Source organism: Miscanthus floridulus, chromosome 5, assembly GCF_019320115.1.
Source record: "Miscanthus floridulus cultivar M001 chromosome 5, ASM1932011v1, whole genome shotgun sequence".
NCBI classification, from domain to species: Eukaryota; Viridiplantae; Streptophyta; class Magnoliopsida; order Poales; family Poaceae; genus Miscanthus; species Miscanthus floridulus.
The window spans coordinates 118,151,662-118,167,113 of record NC_089584.1 but is presented as its reverse complement, the minus strand read 5'-3'; the positions used below and the strand labels follow the sequence as shown (position 1 = coordinate 118,167,113).

The 15,452-nt window shown below is 43.3% G+C and overlaps 1 protein-coding gene, 1 non-coding gene and 1 pseudogene across 10 annotated transcripts; 2 read left to right on the top strand and 1 right to left on the bottom strand.

The window, feature by feature from the left end:
• The first annotated feature begins 1,758 nt into the window (after positions 1-1,758).
• LOC136450583 (callose synthase 11-like) lies at positions 1,759-8,052 on the top strand (annotated as a pseudogene).
• On the top strand, positions 4,676-4,748 carry LOC136455729 (small nucleolar RNA J33). Its single transcript, XR_010759203.1, has one exon. It is a non-coding gene; the product is annotated as a small nucleolar RNA J33 (small nucleolar RNA).
• Positions 8,053-10,865: 2,813 nt separating the features above from the next.
• LOC136453252 (protein NUCLEAR FUSION DEFECTIVE 6, mitochondrial-like) lies at positions 10,866-13,293 on the bottom strand. Of its 9 annotated transcripts, none has more exons than XR_010758986.1 (5): positions 13,065-13,293; positions 12,819-12,946; positions 11,933-11,964; positions 11,344-11,416; positions 10,866-11,146 (listed from the first exon to the last, which is right to left on the bottom strand). XR_010758986.1 is itself a non-coding variant. In XM_066453836.1 (4 exons), the coding sequence occupies exons 1-3, from the start codon at positions 13,211-13,213 to the stop codon at positions 11,951-11,953; spliced, it is 291 nt and encodes a 96-aa protein (XP_066309933.1). In that variant the 5' UTR covers positions 13,214-13,293; the 3' UTR covers positions 10,866-11,146; positions 11,933-11,950. The 9 variants fall into 9 exon arrangements, 5 of the variants coding, with proteins under 5 accessions (XP_066309933.1, XP_066309935.1, XP_066309937.1 ...); XR_010758987.1 differs by having other exon boundaries at positions 10,866-10,959; XR_010758984.1 differs by lacking the exon at positions 11,933-11,964.
• Between the last annotated feature and the right edge of the window lie 2,159 nt (positions 13,294-15,452).

The following is a 15,452-nucleotide window of genomic DNA, read 5'->3' as shown; positions in this document are numbered from 1 at the left end:
GATGGTCATGCCCCTACGATGGAAATCGTTTCGGTTTTCAAAGGATTGACGACAAGGTTAAGGATGACTAGTTCTAAGTGTCGATTGGGGTTGGAGTGACACTTAGAGTAGTTTAGGACTTTGTTTTTCCTTTGGCCGTACTATAAAGGGGGGTATGGACGGGTAGCTTGACCTAGGTAAGTCTAGTGAGTTAGGTGTGGTGCATACTTGTTAAAACTAGCTCTAGGTAGCTCCTACGAATGCCTAAGATCTTTTGGAGCAAACTTCATTCACATATGTTCAAGAGTTAGAAGTGGATGGAGGGTCAAATGCTGACCGGACGCTGGCTCCGGTGTGACCGGACGCTGGCCGCAGGGTCCAATCAGTTCATTTGATCAACAGTCTGCGTTCGGTGCGACCGGACGCTGTAGAGGTCAAGTGACCGGACGCTCAGAGGCAGCGTCCGGTCGACTCCAGTAAGGTTCTAGAGAAGGGAATCTGCGACCGGACGCGTCCGATCAGTGCTGACCGGACCCTGGGGGTTCAGCGTCCGGTCGAGTCCAGTAAGGCTCCAGTAAGGGTTTAATGCGACCGAACGCGTCCGGTCAGTGGTGATCGGACCCTGCCAGCGTTCGGTCAACACATTATCGCTGGAATGCGGGTTGAACTGACTGGAGCATCCGGTCAACTTGACCGGAGCGTCCGGTCACCCCGCAGAAGCTCATAACGGTTCGTTTTTCAGGCTGCCTTAGAAATAGAAGCTCCACTCATGTGTGGAGTTACTTTTGCTCATTCCAACAGCTGAGAAACACGTTTGTGAGTGCCAAGAAGAGCAAGGTCCTAGTGAGGTGATTGAGATTTGAGAATCCAAGAGAGTAGCCTCATTAGTGAATCAAGAGTAACCAAGTGTGCATCCATCTTCTCATTAGGCTTCGAGTGGTCAAGTGAGAGTTCGTGCTTGTTACTCTTGATGATCGCCATCACCTAGACGGCTTGATGGTGATTGAGAGCTTGGTGATCACCCGGCGGAGCTTATGGGTGACCCAACTCAAGTTGTGAGCGGCTTTGGGTGATTCGCCGTGACGGAGTGTCGAAGAAACAACCCGTAAAAAGCACTTGATCCTTGCGCGGATCAAAGGAGAGCTACACCCTTACGCGGGTGCTCCAACGAGGACTAGTGGAGAGTGACGACTCTCCGATACCTCAGCAAAACATCGCCGCGTTCCTCTCTCTCTATTTACTTTGAGCATTTACTTTGAGCAATTCAATACTTGTCTTTACATTCATAGGATTGTCATACTAGAGTAAGTTTGGAACATAGGTTGCAAGTCCGTTGTGCATTAGATTAATAGAAATACTTTTCTAGGCACAAGGAGTTAATTAGGCTAATCGTAGATTTTGATAATTATAAAAAAATTTAGAATTAGTCCAATTCACTTTCTCTTAGACATCTTGAGAACATCTTAACAAGAAAGCCCGGAAGCAAAGCGAACCAGACCCCACCCAGCCTCGCGACTGGATCACACTTCACTCGAGTACTGGCTGCTGCCTCTGAACTTCCACCCGAAAAGCGGAAGCAAACAAACGCAAACGGCTCATCCCATCACATGATTCCCACCTCATCAGCGCCGCATCGCGTCACCGCAATCTCGCAGTCCTTCTCCCCCCAAATTCCCATGTACTGCTCCTCCTCCCAATAATGGCTTTGATTTCGCAGTCCGCACTCGTCACTGCGGCTGGGCACTGACACCTTCCCCGTTTTTGCAGCTGCCGTGAGGGATGAGCCTCCTCCGCAACCGCCGCGCCGCCGCCGCCGGCGGCGGGAGGAGGAGCGGGAAACCCGGAGCCTGCGGCGTACAACATCATCCCGATCCACGACGTGGTGATGCACGGGGACCTCCCGTCGCTGCGGTTCCCGGAGGTGCGCGCGGCCGTGGCGGCGCTGGCGCACGCGGCGGACCTGCCGCCGCCGCCGCTCGCCCGCGCCTGGGACGCCCTCCGCGCCGACCTCTTCGACTGGCTCGGCGCCACCTTCGGCTTCCAGCTCGACAACGTCCGCAACCAGCGGGAGCACCTCGTGCTCCTCCTCGCCAACGCGCAGCTCCGCAAGTGCGGCACCCTCCCCACCGACCACCCCGCCGACGTACTCCACCACTCCGTCGCGCGGGACATCCGGAGGAAGCTCCTCAAGAACTACATGGCCTGGTGCTCCTACCTCGGCAAGAGGCCGCACGTCCATGTGCCGCCCAGCGGCGGACGCCGTGTCGCGCAGGGTCAGGGGGTCGGTACTGTACACCGCTCTGTACCTCCTCATCTGGGGCGAGGCGGCCAATCTGAGGTTCATGCCGGAGTGCCTCTGCTACATCTTCCACTACATGGCACTCGACCTCAACCATGTCATCGACCAGTCGATTGATATCGAGACAGGGCGGCTATCTATTCCTGCGGTCCACGGTGAGGATGCTTTCCTTGAGAAGGTTGTGAAGCCGATATATGACGTGCTGAAGGCCGAGGTGGAGTTCAGCCGGGATGGGACCAAGCCACACTCGGCCTGGAGGAACTATGATGATGTGAATGAGTACTTCTGGAGCCGCCGAGTTTTCAGGCAGCTCCAGTGGCCCCTGTCACCAACCAGGAGCTTCTTTATACAGCCAGGAAACCCTGGCCGTATTGGCAAGACTGGTTTTGTTGAGCAGAGGTCGTTCTGGAATGTGTACCACAGCTTTGATCGGGTATGGGTGATGCTCATTCTGTTCTTTCAAGCAGCAATGATCGTTGCATGGGATGGTCGCACTCCGTGGGATAGCCTTCGCTACCATGACATCCAGGTCCGGGTGCTGTCTGTGTTCATCACCTGGGCTGCGCTGCGCATCGTGCAGGCAGTGCTTGATGCAGGCACACAATACAGTCTCGTGAGGAGGGATACTATATTGCTCGCTGTCCGGATGGTGCTCAAGGTGCTTGTTGCTGTTGGGTGGACTATCACATTCATTGTGCTCTATGTTCGAATGTGGGATCAGAGATGGCACGATCGCAGGTGGTCTTTTTCTGCCAATTCCAGGGTGTTAAACTACCTTGAGGCAGCTGCTGTGTTTCTCATCCCACAGGTGCTTGCACTTGTGCTCTTCATCGTCCCATGGATTCGGAATTTTCTGGAGAAAACCAATTGGCGAATTCTATATGTGCTCACCTGGTGGTTCCAGACCCGTACATTTGTTGGACGTGGTGTGAGGGAGGGCCTCATTGATAACATCAAGTATACAACATTCTGGGTGTGCCTTCTCACTGCTAAATTCGGCTTCAGTTACTTTCTCCAGATTAGGCCGATGGTGAGGCCAACAAAGACTATTCTCAGTCTCCATGACATTAAGCGTAACTGGTTTGAGTTTATGCCTCACACAGAGCGGATTGCTATAATCTTTCTGTGGGCTCCAGTTGTTCTTATTTATCTCATGGATATTCAGATATGGTATGCGATCTTCTCATCACTTACAGGGGCACTTATCAGGCTGTTCTCACATCTGGGGGAGATTCGCAGTGTTGAGCAGCTGCGCTTGAGATTCCAGTTCTTTGCAAGTGCAATGCAGTTCAATTTGATGCCAGAGGAGCACCTGGATGCTGTGCGTGGCGGCCTCCGAAGCAAGCTGTATGATGCTATCAATCGCGTCAAGCTGAGATATGGCTTTGGTCGACCATATAGGAAGATTGAAGCTAACGAGGTGGAAGCTAAGAGGTTTGCGCTGATATGGAATGAGATTTTTCAGACATTTAGAGAAGAGGACATCATTAGTGACAAGGAAGTTGAGCTTCTTGAGCTACCACCAGTTGTGTGGAAAATTCGTGTGGTGCGGTGGCCATGCTTCCTGCTAAATAATGAGCTGCTTCTTGCTCTTAGTCAGGCCAAAGAGCTAGTAGCTGATGACAGGGCACACTGGACAAGGATATGTAACAATGAGTACAGGCGATGTGCTGTTATTGAAGCTTATGACAGTATACATCACTTACTGCTGGAGATCATTGAGGATAGAACTGTTGAGCACATCATTTTCAGTCAGCTGTTCTTTGCATTTGATGCTGCAATGGAGAGTGGGAAATTTTGTGAAGAATATAAACTAGAACTGTTGCCGGAAATCCATTCATCTGTAATCACCTTAGTGGAACTGCTACTGAAGGAGAAGAAGGATCAGACCAAGATAATAAATACCTTGCAGACTCTTTATGTCTTTGCAATTCATGATTTTCCAAAGAACAAAAAGGATATGGAACAGCTGAGGCAAGAGAGGCTAGCACCACCAACACTAGAGAAATCCCGTCTCCTCTTTGAGGATGTCATAAAATGCCCAGGCAATGATGATGTTAGCTTCTACAAACAAGTGAGGCGCCTCCATACAATTCTCACCTCCAGGGATTCTATGAACAATGTCCCAAAGAATCCCGAGGCTCGACGGCGTATAACTTTCTTCAGCAACTCTCTATTCATGAATATGCCTCGCGCTCCAACAGTTGAGAAGATGATGGCATTCAGTGTTTTAACCCCATACTACAATGAAGATGTGATGTACAACAAGGACCAGCTTCGCCGTGAGAATGAAGATGGTGTCTCAATTTTGTTTTATCTCCAAAAGATATATGAAGATGATTGGGGAAACTTTTTAGAACGTATGCAGAGGGAGGGAATGACTGATGACAATGAAATTTGGGGTGAGAAATATCAGGAGCTCTCAAGATGCTTGCTTTTCTTGATACCGCCTCCGAGGTAGACATCACAGAGGGGACAAAACATCTTGCATCCTTTGGTTCAATTAGGCATGAGAATGATGTGTATCCCATGAATGGTGGTTTCCGGCGACAACCACAAAGGAGGTTAGACAGAGGAACCAGTACTGTAAGCCAATTGTTTAAAGGTCAGGAAGATGGTGCTGCTCTCATGAAGTACACCTACGTGGTCACTTGCCAGATATATGGAAAGCAGAAAATTGCTAAAGATCAACGTGCCGAAGATATTTTAACTCTCGTGAAGAAAAATGAGGCACTCCGTGTTGCTTATGTTGATGAGGTCCATCACCAAGGCTATACTCAATACTATTCTGTCTTGGTAAAGTTTGACCAGGGTTTACAGAGGGAGGTTGAGATATACCGGATTAGGTTACCAGGTGAACTGAAGCTTGGGGAAGGAAAACCTGAAAACCAGAACCATGCCATCATATTCACAAGAGGTGATGCAGTTCAGACAATTGACATGAACCAGGATAATTATTTTGAAGAGGCCCTCAAAATGCGTAACCTGTTAGAGCAGTACAAGTATTATCACGGGAGCTGAAAACCAACACTTCTGGGAGTTCGGGAACATGTTTTCACTGGATCAGTCTCTTCACTTGCTTGGTTCATGTCTGCACAGGAGACAAGCTTCGTTACCCTTGGTCAGCGTGTCCTAGCTAATCCATTGAAAGTTCGGATGCATTATGGGCATCCTGATGTATTTGACCGCCTTTGGTTTTTGACTCGGGGTGGTATAAGTAAGGCATCAAGAGTGATCAATATCAGCGAGGACATCTTTGCTGGTTTCAACTGTACCTTACGTGGTGGCAGTGTTAGTCACCATGAATATATTCAGGTTGGTAAGGGCCGTGATGTTGGCCTCAATCAGATATCAATGTTTGAAGCAAAGGTTTCCAGTGGCAACGGTGAGCAGACCCTTAGTAGGGATGTATACAGGCTTGGTCATAGACTGGATTTCTTTCGGATGCTCTCTGTGTTTTATACAACAGTCGGGTTCTACTTCAACACAATGCTGGTGGTCTTGACAGTTTACACATTTATTTGGGGACGCCTGTATCTAGCTCTCAGTGGTCTTGAGGCTGGTATTCAGGGCAGTGCTAATTCAACAAACAACAAAGCCTTGGGTACTGTGCTTAATCAGCAGTTCATCATACAGCTTGGCTTCTTCACTGCATTGCCAATGATTATAGAAAACTCTCTTGAACAAGGTTTCCTACCTGCTATCTGGGATTTTTTCACAATGCAAATGAATTTTTCATCAGTGTTCTACACATTTTCCATGGGAACTAAGAGCCATTACTATGGCCGGACAATCCTTCATGGTGGTGCAAAATACCGTGCTACTGGTCGTGGTTTTGTTGTGCAGCACAAGAGTTTTGCTGAAAATTACAGGCTGTATGCTAGGAGCCACTTCATAAAGGCAATAGAACTTGGAATAATATTGATTGTCTATGCTGCACACAGTGTTATTGCCAAGAATACACTTGTTTACATAATCATGAATATATCTAGCTGGTTTCTGGTGGTATCATGGATTATGGCTCCATTTGCTTTTAATCCATCTGGTTTTGATTGGTTGAAAACAGTGTACGATTTTGATGATTTCATGAACTGGATATGGTATCCTGGTGGTCTCTTTTCTAAGCCTGAGCAGAGCTGGGAAGTGTGGTGGTATGAGGAGCAAGATCATCTACGGACCACTGGTCTTTGGGGAAAGATTTTGGAAATACTGTTAGATCTCAGGTACTTCTTTTTCCAGTATGGGGTTGTATACCAGCTGAAGATAGCCAACAATAGCAGAAGTATTGCTGTCTATCTGCTTTCCTGGATATGTGTGGCTGTGATTTTTGGTGTGTTTGTCCTAATGTCCTATGCTTGAGACAAGTATGCCGCAAAGGAGCACCTTTACTACCGGGTTGTCCAAACTGCTGTCGTTGTGATTGCAGTGCTAGTGCTGATATTGTTTCTGAAGTTCACGAGATTTGAAATCATTGACATCTTCACTAGTCTTTTGGCATTTATTCCTACTGGCTGGGGCTTGATTTCGATCGCTCAAGTAATTCGGCCATTCGTCGAATCCACTGTGGTGTGGAGCAGTATTATTTCTGTGGCTCGCTTGTATGAGATACTGCTTGGAGCGTTCATTATGGCACCAGTTGCATTGCTGTCCTGGTTGCCGGGATTTCAAGAAATGCAGACAAGGGTACTTTTCAATGAAGGTTTCAGCAGGGGCCTCCAGATATCCCGTATTCTTACTGGAAAAAAGACAAATACAGTTTGAGGTACTTAAGATTTCACAACGGCCCTTAATTATTTGCGTTGCCTCTTTACATTGTAGTACAGAGTAACCACAGGTTTTGTGGACTAATTTGCATGTTGACTGGGGTTCATTGTCGAGCTTGACTGGAACTCTAATATTTTTAGGCCTCACTGTTTCTGTTATGTACTTTGCTCATAGTTAATGTTACGAGTGCATTGATTAGTGAACAAATCAGTAGTCCCTTCGTTTTGATTGGTTATTCACAGTCTGCATCACAATACTGCTAGCTTCAGGTAGCAAAATAGCCAGCTAAGTCGATTGCACAACAGCCAATTAAAGCTGGATGGGCTTTCGTTTATAAAAAATTAAAATGGCATCCAAAACTTGAACAAAATCTTTGTTTCATGGTCACTGCAATAGGAGCAGAATATCCCCATATAGCATATTGGATAATAACCGTGCTGATAGCGGCAGTTAAACTTTGTAAACTTGCAAGTGGAAATAGTGCTATGTGTACTTTTAGTTTAGGACGTGCAGTTGCTGGGTGCTGACTGTTTTGAGTTTTCCTGAACAGGTTCTGACCCAGATTGTCGCAGACTTGTGGTGTAGCAGCGGTGCTCTATGCCTCTATCTCCTATGTACAGCTTAGCAATTCAGTGTGGAAGGGCTCTGTGCTTACTGATATAGCTTAGATCCATATCGAACTCTTCCAGTAGCTTTTATAGCTATCTAGTTTAGGAGTCCAGATTTGTGATTTTGGCAATTTGGGTCTTCAATTCTTGTACGTTGGTAGAGCTAGTTGTGTGTAGCTGATTCTATTGCAGCACCACCGGTGAGCTCTGGTGACTTATTTGTTTACCTCTGCTGGAAGCTACTCCCTCCGGTTCTCTAAAGCAAGTCGTTTTGGACATCGATATGGTCTTTAAGAAACGACTTTAACTGTAACTTTTTGCTATAAAATATTTATAAAATATAGTCAATATATACTTTTATGAAACCACATTTCGAGATGAATCTACTTACATCACTTTTATATTTTCAAACTCAGCCTAAAAGAAGTTATTTGTAGTCAAAGTTTAAAATATTTGACTTAAGATAACCTCGAAACGACTTGCTTTAGAGAACCGGACGGACATCTTTTGTGCTAGCAACTGTGTTGTGAGTGCTATTGCCCTGCTGAAGGTATAAAGGTTGCTGGAAGGAATTTTCCTGGATGTGACCGATCAGATGAGCGATCCATTTTACCGAAGGTACTGCTGCCAAATTTATCCATCGTATTTGTCGTCCTGATGTAGCGAGCTGCTGGTGTTTGTTTGAGTTTTTTTTTTTTTTTTTGATTGCTGGTGTTTGCTTGAGTTATTGACTCATCGTGTCGTCCCCCGGGTTGGCAGTGCGCTCCAACTCCATCCAGGCGCCTGCTGCCTCGATGGCTCGACTGCTCGAGCCACCAGACGGAGGCGGAGAGCCGGACACTATCGGCCAAGACTAGACGGACGAGGGCCATGACTCGTGCCGGCGGTCGTGCGCACGCAGTAGCACTGGCCGCTGGGGCCAGTCCAGTGCTTAGGGCAATCCCAATGCACAGTTCTTTTTTTTTAACCTGGGAATTGCATTACTCAGCTGCTGCAATGTTAGCAGCGACAATTACAAGTACATTACTCGGGGTGGGGCTAGTAATGAGCTCATCACCTTCAACACACTCATAACCTAAAGCATGGGCAGCTCTATTACAATCCCTATTCTTAAACACACACTCAAACTGTAGAAAATTAGAGTGCACAAGGGCCTTCAGGTCATCAGCCATGTTGCCTTCAGGTCTAGCGCAGGGTTCAGCTGAAAAAAGTTCTTGCTGTACCATCAAAGCATCTGTTTCCGGAATCAATCTTCCAATACCCAAGTCTAGCGCCGCTTGGACGCCTTGCAGACAGGCTATTAGCTCGGCTTGGAAAGCACTCAACAGGTAATCAACCTTCCCTCTTCCTGTTAGGATCACATCTCCATCACTTTCACGAATTAGAAAGCCCCAATTACCTGAATTGGATTCCACAAAGTAGGAGGCATCACAATTCAGTTTCAGAACCCCCTCCGGCGGTTTGCTCCAGCGGGCCCTCGGTTTCTCCTGTCGTTGCTTCTCACCTTGCTGCAACTTTATGATTTCCTCCAAATATATTCACAGTTTCTAGAGTAATTGCACTATAGATCCAACTCTTTGAATGCATGGTTTCATTAGTAGTTTCTAAGGAAAAAATTAATGAACTTGTACATGTTTCACAAAGAGAGCATGATCAGTTGTTGCAAGGGTATATGCAGCACTCACGTAGGTGCACCAAAAGAGAGCTTATCCAGTTCTCATCAGTAGATTGCGTGCCGTATAAACATCACCTTGTATTATTGTTGTGATTTACTATATGGAGGTGTCGGAGCCGAACTTCTTCCAGGGCGTTCTCGGTAAGCTCGTCCTCACCTGCTATTGCGCGATTGTAGGGTCTCGACGGTTTGTGAACATCGATTTTCAAAACTGGGCATCGAAGTATCCATAAGGCTAGTTTTTCAAAGTGGTTTTGCCTATATATGTTTTTAAAATAAAAATATGATTAAACATTGCAAACCATCTAAATAAAAAAAATAAAAAGCAGTATAAACATTTTCTAAAAATATAATCTATTTTATGATGCTCTATTTAGAGATATTTGGATCTTATTACCTGTTTACAACGCTAATGTTTTGTTGCTGGTAGTCACGACCACTATTTATTTACATTATCGTTGTGTGCTACATTAGACTAGAAGTTCAACCAAAAGGGTAATTTTTTTTATAAAAAAAAGGTCCAATGAATTCCGAGTACACGAAAGATCTCAAAGGCGACCCTAACCTCGCAGATGCCATTCTCCACCATATATAGATCGTATTTAGACATTTCATGCCTAGTGATTTACTTTAATTGAATTGCTTGAGTATAGTAAAAAAAAAGGTTTAAAAAAAACGGGGCATCAAACCTGCAATCAAAATAAATGAAAGCACCACAATAATTTAAATAAATAATGGTCGCAACTATATGAGCAATAAAATACTAGTAACAAGAACTAAGAGCTCTAAATAGAGCACAAATAGATAGATTGTATTTTTACAAAAAAAAAATGGTACTAATTTCTTACTTTTTATTTAAAATGAATTAGCTATTTTTTAGAGATTTAACCATATATTTATTATTTTTAGAAAAATACACGGATAGGCAAACGACACCTTTAAAACCAATCAAGGGCCAAAGAATCAAGGGCCAAAGTTGTCGGTTTTGATGATACCTAGTTTTACAGTTTGATGACCAAAATCAGACTTGCGATAGTTTGATGGCTAAAAATAGACTTCTTCCTTAGAAGAAGAAAAATATTGAATCTACAGGTTTCAATAATTGCACTACCTAAAGAACTTGATGAAATTAATATAATGTTATAGATGATGCATTTTTCTATAAATTTGAACTAAGCTGGTGTAATTTGACTTAATGATCAAGCTGAAGTAAACTATCATCTGTAACCGGAAGAGGACTACCGTGGAAAGGATTCACCGGATGCAGATAAGGTGAAGACTGAAGAGCACCAGCTCCACGTCAAGAAACCATGTGGGTCCTTGGTACAACTTAGAAGCTAAATCAGCATTTGAACATACTACGCTTAGACTAAAACGCAAAAAGTGTAAAAAGCCTTTAATCAAGTTTATTCATTCCAGATCTACATGATCAGGCAGGTCATCAAGACCAAAGTCTTTTTGACAGCTAATCAGCCAAAATAAATCTCAGGAACAATTCTGCAAATTTCATACAAACTGGAATTCCAGAGCACAAAACATGTTAACTGAGATGCCAAGTACTTAATTCACGAGGTATTCCATAATCCAGACCAGATACCATCACTGCAGGTCTCCAATAACGACAAATCATCCATCTACAAATAGAAACACAATAATCTGAGCTCAAGCTCTGAACTAGCATCATAAAAGTTAGCAGCGATGAAAGCTACATTTGCTCTATGTTTCATTTATAATGGGCAAAACCAAGGCAACAGAGATGGCAAAACAAATAGCACGGTCTAGTCTTCATCCAAGATGACCTCCATCGCACTAATCACAGGCCTATAGAGATGCAATAAAGTCAAGAAACATACAGTAAAGAGAAACAATATTTATATTGGAGAAATAACCTCATTATTACTCGCTATGCCTATCAGAATCAACTAGCACAGAGGACATTTTGTAAGAAAAATCGAAATTTGCTAGAAATTTGTAATAAACATATCTTATCATGGATGTTCCTTAAAATCGGAACGGACCTGTAGATCTGAGGTGACGGGATAATAATCTGCTACGTTCCATCTAGAGACTGTCACACGTCATCATTACCAGCTGGGCCAATACAAAATAATCAGTCTCCTTTTTTTTCCTCAAATTTGTAATTAATGATGATGTTACATTCAAATTTATAAATGCTATTCTTAAATCCACCAATAGTTCGACTTCAGCAAACCACAGGCAAAAGTCCACCCAGGAAAGAAATCTCTCGTTTTGCCAAAAGGTCCACAAAATCAATAAGAGATCGCTCATAGTGACAATGGGAATCTTAGACACGGCACAACAATCGTGGTACAGCAGCTCTAGATAAAGCATTTTGTAAGTCCACAAGGAGCAATTAAAATACCTGGCTCAATACAATGTATGGCTCATAAAAATGCAGACTTCTTTTGTTCCATATTGTACATCTTAATGTGCAAGTGCAGTAGTTCACAATAGATGAATTTAGATGCAATTCCATAAGATAAAGATAGCAGGCTCTTCTTTCCACAAATCATCCTGACACGTGAACTAGTGATGGAACCTAGCCATCAACAGCTATTATTGATGGAATCTTTAAAAATTATTCACCTTTTGGGTCACTGAAGTTCATCTATCTTGACCTACAACAATGGCCATGTGGAAAGTATAAGATTAATTTCAATATGAAAACTTTGCTACCCTATTTCAGTTTTGAATTAGAAAATGTTTATGGCTTCCATGGTGTTAATGAGACGGGTACTAAAGGCAAACTAAAAACACATATAGGCACAAACCTTAGGAACTACGTAAGGAAGTCACACACACTGTCCTACCCTTGTTCATATAAAAATGTTTGAAACTGCTTGTCTAACTAGAAAAATGGCTATGTTATAGAGGTAAAATATGAAAAACATCTAGAGCAATCAAACTCAAGGACTCCAAAAGGATGTAAAGCTGGTTTTATGTAAAAGGTGATCTGATGTAAGCTAAATATACATTATGTAATATATATGATAAACATATTTTTAGGACATCCTACAATGGTACGGAAATTATCTTCTGCGGAGCTTCAGTACTCCTAGTCAGAGCAATGTCAGCTCGTATTCATTTAAATTGAACTAAATCGGACATAGGAGCAGAAAAAATAGGTTGACAGGAGTAGAAGAATCAGGTTGGTGTCCCATCGTGGGAGCTTGAATGTCAATCAAGGAAAAAGTGATAGCCTGTTTGTTTGGTCATACAGCATTAACTTGGCTTTTGCTAAATTTGTTGCAGCAATCTTGCTTGAGACCAAAATTACCCCCAGAAACATCAAATTCTTATCACTACTCTGGATGAACTAAAAGATATGCATCTAGAAGGAAAACGGGTGAGCATGCGAATTGTGATCGTGCTTAAGCTGTCTCCTATGTGGCAACAAGCAAATATGGTAAATAACAAATTATAATCCAACATTACGAAGCAAGGAAATGAAACTGAGACCAGGGCAAATCACCTTCTGATAGCCAACCGAATCCCTTGCAAGCCGGGGCAGCGAGAAGCGACGTCATGAGCGCCGAAGCCGTGGCGCTGTGCATGGGCATAAGGGACTCCAGACACACGCTGCTCATCACCACCGGCGACCTACACAACGAAACAACAGACAATAATATATCTGAGTAACAATTTCAAACAGAGCAAGCCAAAAAAAAGGACAAAAATACAACGGCTCCACGGGCCCAAAACCTAAGGTAGTGCGCACCTTAGGAGTACGCGGGGGGCAGAGGTGGGCATCCGCCTCAGCAGCGGAGCAGGTCCGGCACGCGAGGCGGCTCTGGCCGCCGCGCTGCGGAGGGACGACGAGCCGCTGGACCGGAGGAAGGATCTCGCAGCGGAGGCGGCGGCGGCCATTGCGGCGGCGAGGAAGGCGGGTGCTGTGTTCTTCTGCGCTGTGGTGACCGGCGCGACAGGAGAGCAGTGCGGGGACGGAGAGAGATGCCAATAATAAACCCTACGGCTGTGCTGGGCCGGTGGGTTCGTCGTTGCGACTGATCCTGCGTGAAATTGGCCCGGCCGCATGAGTCCGTCAGGCAGGTTTAGTTGGCCCATTCGCGGATGGGCCTGGCTCCTCTGCTGAAGGGATGGTTTGACTTTTTTTTTTCTTTGAAACTTCGCTTCATCTCCTTCTACTACAACTAAAAAGGATATCTTTTTTTGCGATATTTGTTTTGGTTCGCCCGTCTACTCATGCATGCGATCCCACGACATCTCCCACATGCATACTTCTTCTTGATTGAATATTGCATGTCATGTGATAGAGGGATCACGGCAAAATAGGAAGTAGAAAATTATTGTGCTATCCATATACATATTGCATGTTTGCATGCACCAGCATATATGGCAACGAGCAAAAGGAAAGAGAATTAACATAGAAGGAAAGAGAATTAAGACAAAAGGAACCTCTTTGCATTTCTGAGAACCTTGGCAAATCTGCGTGCATTTAATTACTTCCCCTCTTTGCATTTGCAAAAGGGACAGCTTTTTTCCTCCTTTCATTTAGTTTTACGCTCACGTGTTTCATCACCCTCGCTTGCTGTTTCAGGTAGCGTGCCCGTGCGTTGCTACGGGGACAACTAAATCTTTTGTACTAAAAACACACAGATCGCACGATAAGATAACAATACTGTTAAATTAAATACCGACGTTAAAGTGACATTTAATTCAAAAAGTAAAGTTCGTGAAATTAACACAGTCATGGAGAGCATGGCGTCGCAGGCTCACAAACTCTATTGTATAGACTTTTTTGTGATATCGCTAAGATAATATTTTATATCGACAGAAAGAATTCTCCGATATCCATTTCTTTCATGCGTCAATAAATCCATGAATAAGTTCCGTTGCATCTCCATATAATCCTATACACACAGGTTCGAGTATATATGTAAATATTAGTGCCTGTCACATGAATAATATTGCGTGTCTTAAAAAATATCTCATAAAATTTTAAAACAAAGTATGTTATACTCATCGTATAAATATGTGTGGCTTTAGGACTATTCCACACAGATATATATTATAGAATAAGGTATCCACTTAAGTGTCTGCTCCAAGATGTTGAATTATGTGTTGTAATTCTTAATTTTGACACATTTTTCAGGTCAAGGCAATCAATGGTGACACTTTTCTTGGTGGTGCATAATTTTATGGTACATCTCTTGACTATCTAAGTAATGATAAGTTAGCACTGCAAAGGCTTAGAAAAGCTACCGAGAAGGCCAAAGTTGAGTTTTCCTCCACTATGCATACTAAAACATATGTCCCCGTTTATCATTGCCGATGTTTTTGATGCAAAGCAATTCAACATTACCATGATCAGATATAAGTTTGAGTCTCTTGTGAGCAATCTTATAGAGGGACTCTCATTCTTTATGTGATCTGCCTCAAGGATATTGACAGAACGATGGACCCATGTTGAAATATCGCACAAAAAAGTGTCTACGTTTTGTCCACGATTTATTTTCCATGAATATATGCGAGTACTATGATAACACTAACTACACCAAATGAAAGATTAGAGAGAATTTGCATTGCCTCCAGAAGGATTTATTTATTAAGTTCTTTGAACTCTGTAGTTTTGAAATATCTGTTTGCATGTCTTATCTCGTATCCTAATTCAAAATTTTGTAGTTTAATTAGAATATTTAGGTGATTGTATATATATATTATTCAATACAAGAATAATCTATGCATGATCTTCTTGAAAGATTTCTGTAATATAAAGACATCTTCGTTTTTCATGCATGCCCGTGCTAACGCTACGATAAAAACAAAAGGATAATATATCAATTAAAAAATAAAAATAAAACTCATGCTCAAAGTCAAAGAGATAAATTATGGATGCTTGAATTTTGTCATCTATTATCTACCGGCATGCCTATAAAATAGACTAAATAAACAATTAAACATAGATAGAAAACTAAATTAATAAAAGGATCATTGCAAGACATCAATCATCTCATAGCTTCGGACAATATCGCAAAGCTACTAAAAACTATAACCATGTCCTCACCTCAAACATTGTCTAGATAAATGGATTACAATGAAAGAAATGGATATCGGAGATTTCTTCTTACCAATATAAAACATTATC

Coding starts and splice junctions, on each gene's coding strand:
- LOC136453252 (XM_066453836.1), bottom strand. CDS start 13,213: ATGGCCGCCGCCGCCTCCGCTGCGAGATCCTTCCTCCGGTCCAGCGGC. Junction 12,947..13,064: donor GCCCCCCGCGTACTCCTAAG/GTGCGCACTACC, acceptor TTCGTTGTGTAG/GTCGCCGGTGGTGATGAGCA.